We start from the raw sequence: 17,773 nt of genomic DNA on the forward strand, positions 1-17,773 counted from the left end.
TCTCCAGACTTCCAGTTTATTTTTATGAAGCTGAGCAACTTTTAATCTGTTTGCAATCTAGGAAAGTGGCTGTGGCTATTATAATTATTATTTTTTGGTATAGTTGTATCCTATTCCAGTTTTAAAAAATAGTTATTTTTTTAAATTAATAATGGTACATTCGTACAATGTAGTCATTACAAATTAAGGCTATAGAGAGTTTTTAACGACCTAGGAACATACTTATGATATTCACAAAAAAATTGGAGACTATATTTGTATATACACATGTATTCTCAACTATGTATAAATAGGTATCTAGACAATGCACTGGAATAAAATATACCAGAATGTTAGCCATGATTATTTAGAGGTCGTAAGCTTTTAGATGGCTCTTATTGTCTACCTTAAAAAAATTTCCATGATGAATATATGTAAATTTTATAACCAGGAAAAAAGAAAACTTTATTAGTCAGTCGATCAATCCTTATCCATTTGGGACAGAGTTGATTATTTGCTCCTGGCTCTTGCTTATGCGCCTTTCCCCATGAATCATAATGATGTCATTTGGTGACTGAGATTTTCATATACTGCTATTGCCATTACCATCAAATGACACTTTATCTACCACCTCATGCTCACGGATCAGTGCAGGATTAGAGGTGGGTTACTTAGAAAGCCAAATCACTTGCTTGTATGTGCTTACAGATAATATAAGCATATTTCCATAGACCATAATTACAACAACCTTATTACAGAGAGGAAGTGGTAGAAGGTTTTTTACCCAGGGCAATCATAAACCTTATCTTTTTTGGACAATCTCAAATTCACAAATTTAATCTATTTTCAGTTCCACCTGTAGCTAGTTATGGTTGGATGTTTAGTTTTTGCAAGACTTTTAACATGACAAAAATTACAAAGCAGTGTAATTTGGGTGTTTCTTAGATTGCGTCCCAATGGCACACTGCAGAATAGTAATTGCTATGTAGGAAAAAGACTTCTGTGTTTCAATAAATTTGAAGTTCGCCAGCTCTCTTTACTGCAGGACTTGGGGGAGCCTTGCTGTGCTGTTATGTATGTGAATCTTCCAAAGGGGATTAAGCACTCCCCAAACATATTTTACCAGAGAATCCTCTTTTCACTGAGCAGCTCAGGGGTCACGTTCTCTGGACAGGGAGGAAACGCATCTCTTAGTAAGAATCCCTTTGGTTCTTTACGTGGACCAAGACAGGAGAGATCCAAAGAGTTCTGATCTTAACCGAGTTCCCTGGCTAAGGGAAATGCACAAGCTTGGTAGTTTCTTATCTCTTAGTTGTGTTTAACAAAAAAGATGTGCTCAAAGCTACTAAAATGACAATTTTGGTCTGATCAGTAAAGGAAACTCACCTCCCATGGTGTCCTCTCCCAGCACATTTAACTGGTAATCACCCTGTTTATAAAAAAATGAAAACATTAGATGACAGTACCAACAAGTATTGTGCTAAACTTCTTGCCAAGATTGACATAGTTAACCTTCCAAAAATCTCTATGAAGGAGGTATTATTATTATGCATCTTTTACAGATGAAGAAACCGAGAGTTTGAGAAGTTAAGTTGCCTGAGGTCATGAAGCAGTGAGGGACAAAGCCCAGATTTAACCCTGGGCTGTCTGTCCCCAGAGTTCATGCTCTTCTTCACTGGTACAGTATCTGGCCTCATTTTCTTGCTGCATAACCAATCTGTGGTCAGAAAAGCTGATTTCAAGAAGACAAAACCCTTCAGTCTCTGAAGCTCACTGATAGGTGTAGTCACAGCTGTTTTACAAAAAACTCCATAATTTAAAGCTGGATGTGGCAAACTGTGTAGGAAATATGGTAAATATTTTCAGCATTGTTAGCCAACCGGTCTCTGTTGCAGCTGTTAACCACTGGCCATAGTTTGCCAATCTCTGAAAATTAAAGCATGAAATAAGGGAAGTTGGAATGACCAACTTTGATTGATGCCTGCCTTTTAAGTTTTCATTTTATTTTTTTAATCAAACAGCTGCTCCGTTTTCCTTACTGAAGAACCTACGGTGGTTGGGGAAAATTCCAGAAAGAAAATCTATAAAAAGGCATTTGGTAAGAATTCTTATTGCCACCTATGTCTCCATCATCCCATTTTCCCACTTGCTCACCTTTATAGGTAGCCAATCATACCAGGTTTTTCTCTATCTTTCCTGATACACAAAAACTGACTTCTAGATATCTATAGATACATTTGAATATAAATATATAATCTTATTACCTCCATTTTGTACACAGAAAGCAGCATAGTTATACAAGCATGTGTGTTTATAATATACATACTAATCTATAATAATACTGTTCTTCCCCTTGCTTTTTCACTTATCAATATATTTTAGATAACTTTGCATATCAATACAGAATCTTCTCAGTTGTATTCTATCGTATGGAAGGTACCATAGTTGTTGTTACTGTTTTTAGCTAGTTCTTTATTGATGGACCATTGAGTTATTTCCAATCTTGGACTACTTTTGAAAAAGAGCACATGTAAACTCACACAAATGTCATTTCATACACATATACCCATAGGATAAATTCCCAGAGAGGGGACAGTGTGGTCAGAGTACATGTATTTATAATTTTGATAGATTTGGTCAAGCTGCTCTCCACAGAGGTTGTGCCACTTTGCAGGGCTCACACTTTACTCCAGCCTCTTGCCTCTAATTCCCTTTGATGCAGGAGTTAGTCAGATGAGATTGCCTCGTTGTAGTAATGCTCCCTTGAGGTAACCTGCCGTGAAAGCACTTTGAAAACACGGCTTGCCATCCTTTTTCCGAACATATGCTTTTGGGGCAACTTTGCTGCTTGTCTTCTTAGATTTGCCGGTGTATCCAGAGCTATTCCAGGTGAGAGAAGAGTTTTTAATGCGTGGCCTTTCAGGGACACATTTACATTAACTCACTTCCATCAATTATTTCTCAGTGAGCCTCCCCCCTACTTCTGTTGAAATTATTGCATTTCGGAGCTAGGAGTATAGGAATCATTGAATCCAACCCTACCATCCTCCTCTCTCACTTTACAGATGAAAACATTGATGTTCAAGAGGTCATGTGAGGGGCTCACAGTCATGTCATTATGTTCTTAGTGAGGTCAGGATTCGGATGAGAACCACCACACCTGCTACCATGTAGCATGGCTCTTAGAGATTAGTCCCATGAGCTGAGCTACCATAGTGGATCTGTTGGTGTCCTGCCGCTCATCAGGCAAGTGCACCCATCCCCCAGCTGCAGCTAAGGGCTCACAGCAGTCTGGCCCCTCCTTCAAGCTGGGACGACTCTGGTATACGTTGCGCCCCAGAGGTCCTCTCGAGATCAGACTGAAGCTAGTGCCCAGCTGGGACCACATCCTTGCTCAGCTCCTACCCTTGCCCTAACCTACATCTCTCTCCAATAACACACTTGCAAAGAATCCCCATCTCAGGCTGTGCCTCTAGGGAAGCCCATCGCCCATTGCCCAAGTCTGACACAGGGACCCATCTGAAGCAACTAATATGTTTGCCTAAGATGCAGCTACATGGTAAGAGGTGCAATAGCGTTTGCTGGCGAAGGATTGTTTAATCAGACTCTGCTTATTGCTTGTCATACGGCTATTGAATATACCAGGTGAAGGCTGGAGGAAACCACTGAGTCCTCTCCCTCAACTTTTAATATTATCGTTCGATATCAGACTTACACCCAACTTACAGGCTCAACCATATCAGATCTTTCTTGCACTTGGCTATCAAGTTTTGGGAGTTCGATCAGAGATAATCTGAATTCATAAAACAATGCACTTTTATAAAAGGGCCCATCTGACCTCTATTTGGCTTCTTGAGTTCTGACCTGTTTTTATTCATAGCTCTTTTCACAGTTTTCCATTTTGTCTGCCCAGATGCTTCAAAGGAACCCCAACTTTATTTCCATGAATGCATGGATAATGAAGAGGTTTCTGGGGCACAGATGCAACCGTCCTCAGCTCTCTGCCAGGAGTGTGGTGCCCTGCATTCACTGACATGAAAGCGCAGGTGAATGGCACGTTTGATGGAACGGTGTGATCTTCCAGTGAGGCTCAATAAACCCACGGTTCCAATGTGAATCTTTTGTAAATAAAATTAATCTGGCATCTTACACACACACACAAAACAGTTACAACAATAGCAACAACTAACAAAAGGCAAACACTTCTGGTTTTGGTGAAAAAGATGCCATATAGCCCTTGGTGGCCCTAAATCTTGTCTCTTTCTTTTTAAATGCTAGGTGTGTTCTGCACGAAAGGCATTAATTTCAGAATGTCAATTATATAAGGAGCAAAATGTTACATAGGCTTATTCAAAAACTATCCAATCAGGCATTTATACCCGGGTTGCACTGTAGCAGCATCTTTGGGGAGGCACACTTTGAGAAAACACACCCACCAACTATCAAGCTCCACCCTGAGTCCCTGTGGGTGCTTCTTTGCATTACAGCCTTTTACGGTGTTGCCACTCCGACCACTCAGCCCTTTGTCACCCGTCAGTCTCAATTGTGGGTTAGGCTTGGGGGGTACAATAAGACATAGAGACTTTCCACAGTAGTAGAAGAGGTTTTGGGGTGCATGAAGCAGGCTACCTAACTGACAAAGAGAGTTAGTAGAAATATAGGCACAGATTTGATGTAAGTGCCATTTGTCACTCACAAGTATGGAGCCAAGACACAGGCTGCCATGATGCATTAATACTGGTGAATGTGGGAAAAGCTGCAGCAAAGCCGGCAACACAGAAACACAAATTCAGGCCACCATGTCTTTTTGTGCTGTATAAATGATAATGTGTTGGTAATTGATGGAGAGAAATCTAGACTCCCATTGAAGGGGCACAATCAGAGCCTCAAGGTAGGACCAGTGGCTTGATGGGAAAATTGTGGATTTGGACCAAGATTTGTTTTTGTCTTTATCCCTCATTCTCCAGTCAACCCAGAGCCATAGGAGAGCAAAAGCACACCACATTGGACTCTATTTCCCTGTGTGGGTGTGTAGGCAAGAAACTGGTTTTGCAAGCCTGGGTTCTGGTATTATTATTTGTAGGAAGAGCAGCCAATTGGTGTGTGGATGTGTTTTCTTTTATGATCAGAGCTCCTAGTATCACCACCTCAAGATATGGATGCCCTGCCACTCCCAATTCCTTGAATTATTGAATTTTTGGTGGGAGAGATCAAAACAGAACAATATAGCTTCACAGATGGCTTCATCCATCATAAGGAATTACCTTCTTCAACCTGCTTTGCTTGCAACATCCTGGTTACAGGATCAATTTCATGTGGCATTGTCACAAGCAGATCACGTCAGCATATGAAGCTGACATTTAAATAGTGCTTTACAGCTCTGGGAGCCTTTCTGCAGATATGATCTCACTGGATCCTGGTTGCGACCCTGTGGATGAGGAATGACATAACTGAGGTTCTGTGGTCCTACTAGGTGGGGATACGCCTGAGCTCCCACTGCAGCCCAGAGCTCAGCTGAGGACAGACCTAAGCACTTGGGTATCAACGACAGCATCCTCTCACTGCTGTGGGAGGTGGGGTCATGTCAGGGACTCCTACCGCCCTCCTGAGACAGATAGTGTTGATTTTCAAAAATCTTTTGAGACCACAAAGTTAGAGCTCTCCTGAGAAGGAGAAAGAAGTAGTAGGTCATTTTTGGGATATCTTCCTAGTTCAGAGTTACCTGTTTGTATTAAACAGTGTGTGTGTTTCACAGCATAAAAATGCACATAGTTTCAGATGGGATTATAGAAAGAGGCTTTACTTGAGAACAAAATGTCACAGCTAAGATTAATTTCTCGCCCTAAAATTCACAAACAAATGCTGCAAAGAAAAGACTATTTTTTTCCCTCTGACAGTGAACACAGATACCAACTTCAAAACCCCAAAAAATGGATTTCAAAGAGATTCCCTAGTTTCTGAGACAACGTGAGCAGCTGTCTTTCTGATTTTTGCTTACCTCAGCTAGCACTAAGCAGATAACCCAAATTCTGGAGGAATCATGAACCATGAAATGCTAGCATGTGAGGGTTTTCCTACGTTTCTATTTATATTGGTCTGAGGACTCCATCTCCGGTTATAAGAAGCAACAGCAGGGCGGGGGAGGGGGCAATGGGGTCTGGACACAAAATGTTTGGCAGTTCTCAGAAGGGTCACCTTCAAGGAGGAATAGAATCCTAACAGGAAAAAACAATAATTAAAAAAGAACAGCCCAAATGATACCAGGCTATCTCCCCATCTTGCAACCTGAAAATGAAATTTTTGCATTCTTTCTTTATGCCTGCTAAAAAACAAAAACAGCAAAATACCTCACACGAATGATCTTAAACGTGGTTATTGGAACAGCCGCTTGGGCAGTACTTAGTGTTTTCAATGTGCGTGATGGCATCTGGTCCTCGGGAAAGCACTGGGGGGTAGGCAAGCTTGCTGTTTCCCATTTTTCAGAAGAGGAAACTCACGCTCAGAAAACTTACGTGACTGCAGGATGCCACCACCAGTTGGGTTTCCTGATTCCAAAGGCTGTGTTCTGACGCCTCTCCTGATGGGGCGTGATGACCTGTCTGTGTACGAGGTGCAGGGGACAGAGCGCAGTGAGTGACTACACTACAGAGTGTCGTGAACGCTCATGCTATCATATGAATAGAAACAAAGGTGGATTCATTTGCTAAAAGAGGGACTGAAGCTGGATCATGCTTATCGAGTGATTTGAAAGTGAAATTCTCAAGTTTTACTGGTAAGCTGTGAATGGAATTTCGAAATTCCTTGGATGTTCAACAGGAGAATATTGGAAAATAGAAACACAACTACATTTTATCAGCGGGAGGAAGGGAGACTGGTCCTTGAGAAATGTTTTGAGTGTTTACAGTTCTTTTCTTAAGTATGTTTTCATTTAAAGTAATGGGCAATTCGGGAAAAAAAGTACACGCAGTGGTATGTAATTTAGTTACACCCAAGAATTTATTCTACAGCAAGGCCCATTTCTCTTTCACTGAAGTCTACACAATTAGACGTCTGCTTGCTGTGGAAGTACGTGTGTAATTGAGTAAACGGGGATGAAAAAAATATAGGGGATGCTAGGCTAACCTTTTTCCAGTCTTATTAAATTGCAGGTTCTCTACATGAGCCGCTTTAAATAGTGGTTTATGGATGTAGTTCTCTAGGAGGAATGGTATTTTTCTTCTTTTATGTATAAATTGAAATGTCGGGGTCTCTAATAAGAAGTTTTAAAGAAAAAAGGTTTTTCTGATTTTTCTTACAACTTCCTGTTTTCACCTCACTGCTGGAAGACCACATAAAAGATACTTTGCTCCAGTCTTCATATGCCAAATGTGGCTCCCTGGCTAAGCAGGGCTTTGTCAGGCTGGTGGTGTAAAGGGAGGAGCAAAGTTCCCATTCTGATTTCGTCCCATCTAAAGTTAACATTGGCCATAAAGTCACAGCTGACTAGTCTTACCAAGGAGAGTTATGGGCCTTTCCCTCCTTGTTTTCTGATTTCTTGTAAAACAGAGAAATGGTGAAGCTCAGCTTCAACCGTTGGGAACCACGGAGCCTACTGGCCTGACCCTAGTACTTTTGTGAGATGCTATGAGGATATAGGCTCCTTATGAGGCACTCACAGCAAAATGGAAAGTCAGGTTAATAATTAGAATAAAACACACTATATATGCGTTGATGTGCGTTTCAGGGAGAAAAACATTGCCAAGAGGAGTCATCCTTTGTCCCACCAACTTTCTTTAAAAGGAAGTAAGATTGGAGGAAGGTGAGTCTGGATGAAGTGAGCAAGGAGGGCTCCTTGACAACTCCCCCTCTATCCCTCTGCCTTCTGAGTTCTCCACTCATCTTGGGGGGACCCCAGTGCTTTCTCCGAATCTGAAGCACTTCTTTTATTTTTATTATTATTATTTTCACTAATGAGTGCATCCTTTTATTCCTATGCCAAGGTAAAGTACGGTGAAGCACTTCTTGCTTCAGAGCCTACCGGCCAGTTCTGACCCTGCCCTACTTCTCTCACGTTCATTATTCCCCAACTTGAACATCTGTGCTTAGCTCCCTGAGGTTCCAGGGGGTCAGGCTGAGTGGGGAGTGGGGCAGGGTTAGTGAGTGGCCATGAGGCTTAGAGCAAAGGAGGAACTAAAGACGACGTCTAGGTTGGAGTTGAGGATCAAAGGGGCAGGTCAAAAGAAGTGTTCTTCCCACTGGAAGCAACCTGCAGACCTGAGACGATGGGCTTTAATTAGAGTCTGCAAGGCCCAGGAAGGGCTCAGGAGGGGAGTGGTTGTTGAACAGCTGTTATCTACAACTTTCATACAGTTCACGCTGTTTTGCCCAAGCTAGTTAAGATAAACTCTATGCGAGACAAATGAATCTATTAATGTTCCCAGAACTTGACCTGTTTAATTTGGCCTCTGGTGCCCAGCTTCTTACATTGCCCAGCCTGGAATGACTTCCCCTTTGCCCTGAGTTTGTTTACATTCTGCCTTTCTCGGCATCTCCCCTCTTCCCTGAGCCTTTGCCAGTCGCTGCTCCATCAGCGAACTCCCAGGGAATTGGTCACTTGGCCCAGAGCATGTGTGAGTGGTAACGACAGCATCAAGAGCAGGTAACATTCTTGGAGCACTTGCTGTGTGCCAGGCACAGGCTGAGCACTTTATGTGCATGATCTCATTTAACTGCATTTGTTATTTAACTACCAATGTGTAGGATTCGCTTGCAATATCTCCCTCAAAGATAGGGCTCCCTTTTATTGCTTTGTCCCCCAATGAATGAGACAGAGATGTGCTAAGTAAAGGTTTGTAAATGACTAATACAATAAGAAGACAATTCTTTTTCAAACTATGGTAAGAATAGTCATAGAGAAGATACAGTGAGTAGACTTCTTCAGAAAGAAGGGCAGAAGTAATAAAAGGAAGAAAGGTCTAAATGTCTAAGACCCTTAGCTGTTCAACCTGGAAGGGTTGATTTGGAAGCTGGCGAGCCTCCAGCACCAGAAGTATTCAAGAAGAGGCGGAATAACTATCTGCCAGCGAAGAGATTTTTAGACCTTGTAAGAGGTTAGACTAGATGCTATCTAAAGAAGCATCCAATGTTGAGATTCCAGTATTCATTCAGTGATTTTACAGATATTTATAGAGCTCTGCGGTAGACAGAAGAATGGCCCCGCAAAGATGTCCATCCTTACCCCTGGAACCTGTGGTATGCTACCGTACATGGCAAATGGGACTTGCCGGCGTGATTAAGTTAAGACTCTTGAGCTGGGGAGATCATCCTGCATTACCTGGGTGGGTCTAAGGTGATCACAAGGATCCTTATAAGAGAAAGGCAAGAGGGTCAGAGTCAGAGAAGATGTGATGACAGAAGCAGAGATCAGAGTGATGCCATTGCTGGAATGGGGCTACAAGCCAAGGAATGTGAGCAACCTCTAGAAGCAGAAAAAGGCAAGGGAATAGATTTCCTCTAGTGCCTCCAGAAGGAATTTGATCTTGCCGGCACCTTGATTTTAGTCCAGTGAAACCCATTTTGGATTTCTGCCTTCCAGAACTGTAAGATAATAAATTTGTGTTATTTTTATCCACCAAGTTTGTGGTAATTTGTTATTGCAGCAACAGGAAATGAATGTAAGCTCGTTCCATATGCTGGGAACTGTTCCAGAAGCTGGAAATGTAATAGTGAACAATTTTGACTCAATGGTATATTAGGTTTTTGAGTATGTGCTAAAAAAAGAGGTGCAAATCATTTTTATCCACGGAAGATTTTATTTGCACAGAATTTCACATGGAAGCCTAACATTGAAAATGGAGAAACTGGAGCTACTACTGGTGGAGGTGGAATGGGAAGCATCAGAGCCTGCCAGGGCCACCTCGTCCGCCCTCCTCCCTCACCGCCTTGGGCAGACACTCTCAGATGCCTTCTCAACAGCTCACCTCCTTTCTTGCAGGCAGAGCCACCTCCCTCTTTGGATGCCGAAAATGCCAGATCCTTGCTTTCCCACTCTCTGTACTATGGGCATGGGCTTGTGACCAAATCCAGGCCAAGAGGACATGAAGAGCAATGTTTTGGGGGGGTTTCGGAGGACAGATTTGCTCCCTATTAGAGAGAGGGACACACCTGGGGAGAACCTGCCTCACTCACCCATTCTATTTTTGCAAATGGCTGTGTGAGGACGTGATGTTTGGAGCCACCACTGCCACCTTGTGATCTGAAGGGAGGCAGCGCCCACAATGAGGAGGGCAGACGAGAAAGAAGAAACAGTCTGGCTTTGTGTGACCACTGCTGCCCCAACCCTGGAACCAGCCACCTCTGTACTGTGATGGAGGGAGAAAAAAGCATGTTTAATTGTTAAAGCCACTTGTAGTCCGGTTGCTTGCGGGTGCAAAACCTCACTGAATCCTGCTGAACTTACGCACAACTGCAAAATCCTTTCTTGGGTGAATAATGATGCAAGTATATAGAATTTCATTTTTTTGTCTGTACCTGAAGGCACTTACCACTAATCTGATAGGTAAGTTATTAAGGGTTAACAATATTCAGAATCTAAACCTAAAATCAGCTTGTTTTTAGAGCTTTAGGAGGACTTCAAATTAGTATTCTGAGATCTTGGCCGCCATACAAGGCCCGGCTTGTTCATGCTCCCACAGGGTGCGCACGTGCCGAACCTGGCAATCTTGCAGTTTTCCAGAAGGATGCTTTGTTGCTGCTATTCTTGCTTTTTCATTATAAATTAGGATTACTTTAATCTTCATTATTATCAATTTAGTTTGTTGTGGGTTGCTTATGTAACATTACCCTGTGTGGGGATACTTTGCATCGACAGTCTTTGGGGATAGACTTTAAAACCTGCAAGTTTGATGGCTCACACGTGAACCTCCGGGCTACTTCCAGTGGCAGAACGGACTTCTCTAACAGCCCAACGTGCTGCTGCAATAAAAGCCAGTGCTGTCACAGTTATTTTTTGGGGGAAAAGTATGAACAGGTGAAGTAGGTAGGCAGTGGAAACAATTAAAAAAAAGCATTTCAGTGCACTCTAAACCCTGAACTAATGTTTCTATCATTTTATATATCAGTTATAATAACATTAACTACATTTATTGGGTATTCTCTCATTTAATTTGCTCACCACAGCAGCCCACCGAAGGAGGGGGTATCATGCCCATTTCATGTATTTGATGCTGTCCCTTAGGGGTTACGGACTGTGCTTGAGTCAAGCAGCTGGAAAATGTGGGAGCTGGGGTTTGAACTCAGGTTTGTCTAGTTCCAAAAGCTGGGCACCAACTTTATATATAAATATATATATAAATATATAAATATATAAATTTATATAAATATAGCTTCTAAATGTCCCATTAAAATAAGAAAATTCAAAATCATGAAGGCAAATTACAGGGTTTGGGTTGTGTCTGTATCCATAAGATGTTTTTTTTCCTGCAAATTCAAAAATCCTTTTGGAATTACCACATGTTGACTAAGCTACTTGTCAAATAATTATTTTATATTGAAAATAACTTTACCTATGCATATTTTTTCATTGAGGTATAATTTACAGAAAACATTATAATCGTTTCAGGTGTATGACGTAATGATTCAATATTTATATATATTGCAAAATGGTCACTGCAATAAGTTTAGTTAACATTTATCACCAAATATAGTTACAAAATTTTTTTTCTTGTGATAAGAATATTTAAGATTCACTCTCTTAGCCACTTTCAAATATGCGACACAGTATTATTAACTATAGTCACTGTGCTGTACATGACATGCCCAGGACTTATTTATCTTATAACTGGAAATTTGAATCTTTTGACCTCCTTCACCTATTTCGTCCAATCAACCCCCCCTCCCCCGCCCTGGCAACCACCAATCTGTTCTCTGTATTTATTAATTCGGCTTTCTTAGATTCCACATGTAAGTGTGGTCATACAGTATTTGTCTGTTTGACTTATTTCACTTAGGATACGCCCTCAAAGTCCATCCGCGTTGTTGCAAATGGCATGATTTCCTTTTTTGTTATGGCCAAATGCTATTCCATTGTATGTGTGTATCTACATTTATATCTATATACCACATTTTCTTTATCCATTCATCCTATCTATGCATACTGACCCTACGAAAACACTTAAACAAAATTTCCAGTCTTGTGCCTCAAATATATTTTGCCTTCTCTTTTCTTGCATGCAGTGGGTGCTCAAAGGTTGCTGGCAAAGGGAAATATCATTTGTTGAGCTCCTGCCAGGCACTCCAGGAAGTGTTTCACAGATATCTCATTATTCTCATGTTAATACCACAAGGTAAGTTTTACTATCCTCCATTTGTAAGTGAGAAAATTAAGGCTCTGAATATTTTAGTTTATAGTTTTACCAGCCTTAAGGAGAGAGAAAAGGCATATTGGCAGTTAAAAAAAAAGTTTTGATGTTTGTCCTTTTACCATTGTATCAGTCTGTGATAGGTTGATGGCAACACTGGCCTCAAAGTTTCCCTCTTCCCTGCACTCATGCCGCTTGCAGTGCCACTTTGCAGATCCTGCCATCAAGAGGTGAGTCTATTTCCTCACCCGTGAACCTGGGCCACTCTTGAGACTTGCTTCACCTAACGGAATGAGGAGGAGGTGATGGCACGCCATTTCTGAAGCTACGCTTCAAGAAGCTTGCATGCTTCCGTTTCTCCCTTCGCCCCTGCCCCTGCCCCTGCCACGAGGACAAACCTGGGCTAGCCTGCTTGAGGATGAGAGACCATGTGCAGCAGAGTTCCGGTCACCCAAGCCATCCTAGACTGGCCAGGCCCTGGCTGACCTGGGAGCTCACCAGTTAGAGTTCCAGCAAAGAAACAGAACCAGTAGGATATAACTCCTTCTATACATCTCTATCTCTGTAAGCAATTTATTCAAGGAACTGGCTTACCTAATTGTGGGGACCGGTTAGGAAAGTCTGAAATCCACAGGGCACGTTGGCAGGCTGGAAACTCTAGGGCAGGAGGTGACACTGTAGACCACAGGCAGAACTACGTCTTCCTCAGGAAGCCTCAGTTCTGCTCTTAAGGCCTTTCAACTGATTGGATGAGGCCCACCCACATTATCAAGGATAATCTCACTGTTGGTGGGAATGTAAACTGGTGCAGCCTCTACAGGAAACAGTATGGAGTTCCCTCAAAAAATTAAAAATAGAACGACCATATGATCCAGCAATTCCATTTCTGGGTATTTATATGAAGGAAATGAAACCACTATCTCAAAAAGACATCTGCAGCCCCATGTTCACTGCAGCATTATTCACAATAGGCACGAACATAGAAACAACCTAAGCGTCCATTGATGGATGAATGGATAAAGAACATGGGGTGTGCATACACAATGGAATAGTATTCAACCATAAAAAAAGGAAATCCTGCCATTTGTGCCAACGTGGATGGATCTTGAAGGCATTACCCTAAGTGAAATAAGTCACAGAGAAAGACACGTACTGGAGGATATCACTTATATGTGGAATCTAAAAGCAAAATCAAAGTCACAGATACAGAGAACAGATTGGTGGTTGCTGGAAGTGAGGGGTGGGGGTGGCAAACGGGTGAAGGTGGTCAAAAGGTACAAATTTCCAGTTCTAAGATAAAAAAGTCCTGGGGATGTAGGTACGGCACAGTGACGATATCTAACAATACTATATTGTATCTTTGACAGATGCTAAGACAGCAGATCTTAAACGTTATCACAAGAAAAAGAATTGTAACTATGCGCGGTGATGGATGTTAACTAGACTTATTGTGGTGATCATTTTGCAACATATACATATATCAAATCATTATGTTGTATACCCGAAACTAATACAAAGTTATACATTAATTTCATCTCACTTGAAACAAAAGATAACCTTATTTACATAAAGTCACTGATTGTAGATATTAACCATATTTACAAAATACTTTCACAGTAACAGCTAGATTGGTGTTTGATTAAATAACTGGCTACTACAGCCTAGCCAAGTTGACACAGAAAAGCGCCCATCACACTGTGGATGTGTGAGTGAGCCCAACTGAGCCGAGCCTGGGTCAGCGGAACTGCTCAGCTAACCCTAGCCTCTGAAGAGAAATAATAAATGGACGTTATTTTAAGCCACTAAGTTCCAGGCAGTTTGGCAGCAATAGTTGACTGATACATAGCATCTCTCACTTTAAAACAATATGTGAAAATCTTTCAGCCCAAAGACTTTGCCCTTTCTATTTTGGCTCTCTGCTGTAATTTTCCCAAGACAAGGCAGAAGACAGCGAACAGGTTGGTTTCCAGTGTGACCTCACCATGCGCCTCAGGGAATATGTTGTACCTGAAGGCAAGCCTTTTGTATTTCCTCTGTTTTAAAATTCTAGTACAAAGTTCCACAGGGGGTAAAAGAGAAACATTTTACTATCTTTTGAAAAGCCTTTGGCAACGAGTACTTGGGGAATACTTAAAAGCCACGATGACATCATATTGGAAAAGCACACATTCAACCCACTACCAAAAAACAAACAGATGCAGGAGCCTGGGAAACTGGTGTGCTCTTTTCTGCTTCTCAAAGTCCCTCATAAAGAATGCTGTGCAGAAAAAAGAAACTGCCAAAAGCAGAAATAAAAGAGGCCCAGGAAAGACAAACCTATAAGAGGAGTCAACCTTTAAAAGCTGAGACTTTCAAAATGGGGGGCTGGATCCTTGCTGCTGAGAGAAGGCCGCCCTTTCCCCGTGGCCAGAGGCTGGAGGTGACCTGCCCCGGAGGCATGGCTGCCATGTACGGTTCTACAGTTGTGCACTGCGCAAATATTCTTGGCTAGGGGGCTGAGTGGTGACTAAATCCACTCACCAACCTGTGTGTCCCCAAGGATGTGTGTGCCTAGAGGGAGGTCTTTTTCTAATTTGCACAAAGGCATTACATGGGCTAGCCTGGCTTGAGGTGAAGTTTGATCAATTTTTCTCCATTAAATATTCAGAAAAGAAAATAAAGAGAATGGGGTCGGGGCGGGCAGCAAATGAGAGTTCACAGCTTCGCAAATGCCACTTCCAAGGTTTCAATCAGACACCCGCCCAGGTGCTCTGAATAAACACACTACTTCCATGCTCGCTGGGGGCTTGCTACACCAACGCAGCCTTGGGCCGTCCTCCAGCCACAGCACGCAAGCTCCTCCTCTGCTGCTGCTTTCTGCCTCTCATCCTGATTCAGAATGTAGGAACCACCGTTCCTGTTCTGCTTACACGATGAGGCTGTTTCAAGGAGCGGATGAGGTCCTAAGAGAAGCGGCAGGGTGTGGTTACTGTCTCCGAAAGCGCTCTGCCTCAGAGAGGCGCAGCTCAGGTCTGCCTAGACACCCATGAGCTCAGAGCGGCCTCCTGCCCCAGAAGTTGCACGATAGGAAACTTTCAAGGCCAGTGGGAACGTTCTAAGGCTGGAGTCAACCGTCTCGTCAAGGCCTCTTCATGCCTTTTCTGTGTATGTACTAAAATTAAACGATTAAAACCCCTGAAGAGTAAATAAACATGGAGGAGATTATGCCATGGATTTGACACACTGGTATTTATTTTAGAAAAAAAAAATAGGGTAAGAAATTACCATATGAAATGGGTGAAGGGGGTCAAAGAGCACAAACTTCCAGTTATAAGATGTATAAATCGGGGGGATGTCACGTACAGCGTGGTGACTACAGTTAAGAACACTGCAGTGTATGTTTGCAAGTGGCTAAGAGAATAGATCTTAAAAGTTCTCAAGACAAAAAAGTTTGTAACCACCTGTGGTAATGGATGTTAACTAGACTTGCTGTGGTGATCGTTTCGATCCCCTGGATCGATACAAATATCGAACCATTATCTTGTACACCTGAAACTAACATTAGGCTGTATGTCAACTAGACCCCAATAATAAAAAAAAGAAGTTGCCATATGAGAACTAGTTGGCCCACAAGATAATTACTTTACGCTGAAACAATTCTAACTTTTGAACACTAGCTTCCCCAAAGCACACTTACAAATTGTCAGCTGTGGCCTTCCCAATGCGGTTTCCTGCTGATTTTACCCCTCCCGGAGCAGCAGGCCCTGCGCACAGAGAGCCACAGGTGGAAAGATGGATGCTCATTGTTGTGAACATGTTCACAGAGACCTCGCGAAGAAGGGATCAGGAACCTCCAGTTCACAAGAAAGGAAACTGAGGCCCGGGGGTGACAACTGTCATGCCTCTGACATGTGAGAGAGCCCGTATCTGACACCAGGGGACAGGACTGCAGAGGCTCGGTGCGTGTTTCCCTATCTGTGAGCGAGCACAGGAGGACACTCGATGTTATTGTCTATGCAGGAGTCTCTTAGCACTTATCCAGGAGGGTTGCTAACTGTGATGTGTCCATTCAAGTCCACATCTAAGTGACTCAGCTCCCACAGAACCTCCTGCATTTTTTTCGGATTCTAATGTCTTACGTTTGTGCAGTGTTTTACACAATGGAAGATATTTCCATTTCTAACACCTGCAATGCAATGTGGGATGCTAGACCCCAAGGAACCTGGGTGTGAATCCAAACAGCTGTGCTCTTGGTAACGTCAGTGAGGTCCTCATTCAACACTCTGCCAGGCAGCGGCCTGGGTGGGCAAAGAGACAAGCTCCCTCGCTCATGAGCTTCCTGTCTCGTTGGGGAGATTGATCTTAATTAGATAATCATGTAAGTAAAGGTATATTAAATATGGACGTATATAAAACACAGGATTGTAGGAACATTAAAACAGGAGCTCTGATGAGCCCAGGGGACAGGGGATGGGCTCTAAGTTGGCCAAGTAGGGAAGGGAGGAGGGGCTAAGGGGAAAGACAAGCTTGTCCCAGGAAGAGCCCTCAGCTGACGCAAAGGCCCAAAGGAGGAGCAGTCGGCGCCCTAGAGAAGCGGAAGGTGGGCCAGCGAGGCTGGGCGCAGATAGCTGGGAGGATGGTGCACTGCGGCGTCCTGCAGGGCCTCAGGGCCACGGGGAGGACTCAGGTCTTATCCCAGGAGCAGTGGAGAGAAAGACACTGGAGGCTGGAAGCGCCATGATCAGTTCTGTGTTTTTATAAAGTGCACTTTTTCTAAAGTGGTGAGTACAATGACCACCCCAGAGGGTGCTGGCTGAGAGGAAATGAGATGATGGAAAGTATTTCGTAAACAGTGGATCAGTGTACACATGTAAGGTGTTATTATTATATCCTTTGTTTCTTAATATATCAAGGCAGGCTTATTTTTCATGTCTTCAGAAAAGCGCGTCTCTTGTTTAAGGTTATAAGCTAAGTTTGGAGTCAAATCTAGGGCCAGAACCCACCCATTTTCCCAGCTCCTCTTCCAGTACAGACCTCCCCCCCACCACCTTGAACACAGAAATCGACCCAAGGGGCTTTGGGTGGAAGCTGGATGTAAGCAAACGTTCCTACAGAACATTCTGAGGTGAATTCCGAGGCTCACGTGTTCCTAACCACAGGTGACACTGAGGCTAGCACACAGGGTGGCATGGAGGGGTGAACAGACATGCTGGCTGAATGCAAAGCGAAGAAATGCAAAGTCCTAGGAAAGCCTTGGGGAAAGTAACTCACTAAACATATTCCTTTGCTTTTTTATTTTTCTTTTTAAAGAATGTTAAGCTCAAGAGCGACTACACTACATTAGTTTCTTCATTTTTTTTCACTTAATTGAGCAGTTGCCACGGCAACTCAAGAACAGACTACTCATTGCCTTCAATGAATTGCAGATACACATTTTTCATCTACTGAAAGTTGCAGCGAGCTTTTTAAAAAGGTAA

General features: G+C 42.7%; 1 protein-coding gene across 4 annotated transcripts in view; it reads right to left on the reverse strand.

The window, feature by feature from the left end:
• AK5 (adenylate kinase 5) overlaps nt 1–17,773 on the reverse strand; it is a 224,024-nt gene that overhangs the window by 59,790 nt on the left and 146,461 nt on the right. For all 4 annotated transcript variants that reach the window (XM_014740125.3, XM_005610487.4, XM_070268838.1 and 1 more), the window contains exon 9: nt 1,366–1,408. In XM_014740125.3, the coding sequence (XP_014595611.2) occupies nt 1,366–1,408 (43 nt within the window). The remainder of the gene's footprint in view (nt 1–1,365; nt 1,409–17,773) is intronic.

The sequence above is a fragment of the Equus caballus genome, chromosome 5 (assembly GCF_041296265.1).
Source record: "Equus caballus isolate H_3958 breed thoroughbred chromosome 5, TB-T2T, whole genome shotgun sequence".
Classification (NCBI taxonomy): domain Eukaryota; kingdom Metazoa; phylum Chordata; class Mammalia; order Perissodactyla; family Equidae; genus Equus; species Equus caballus.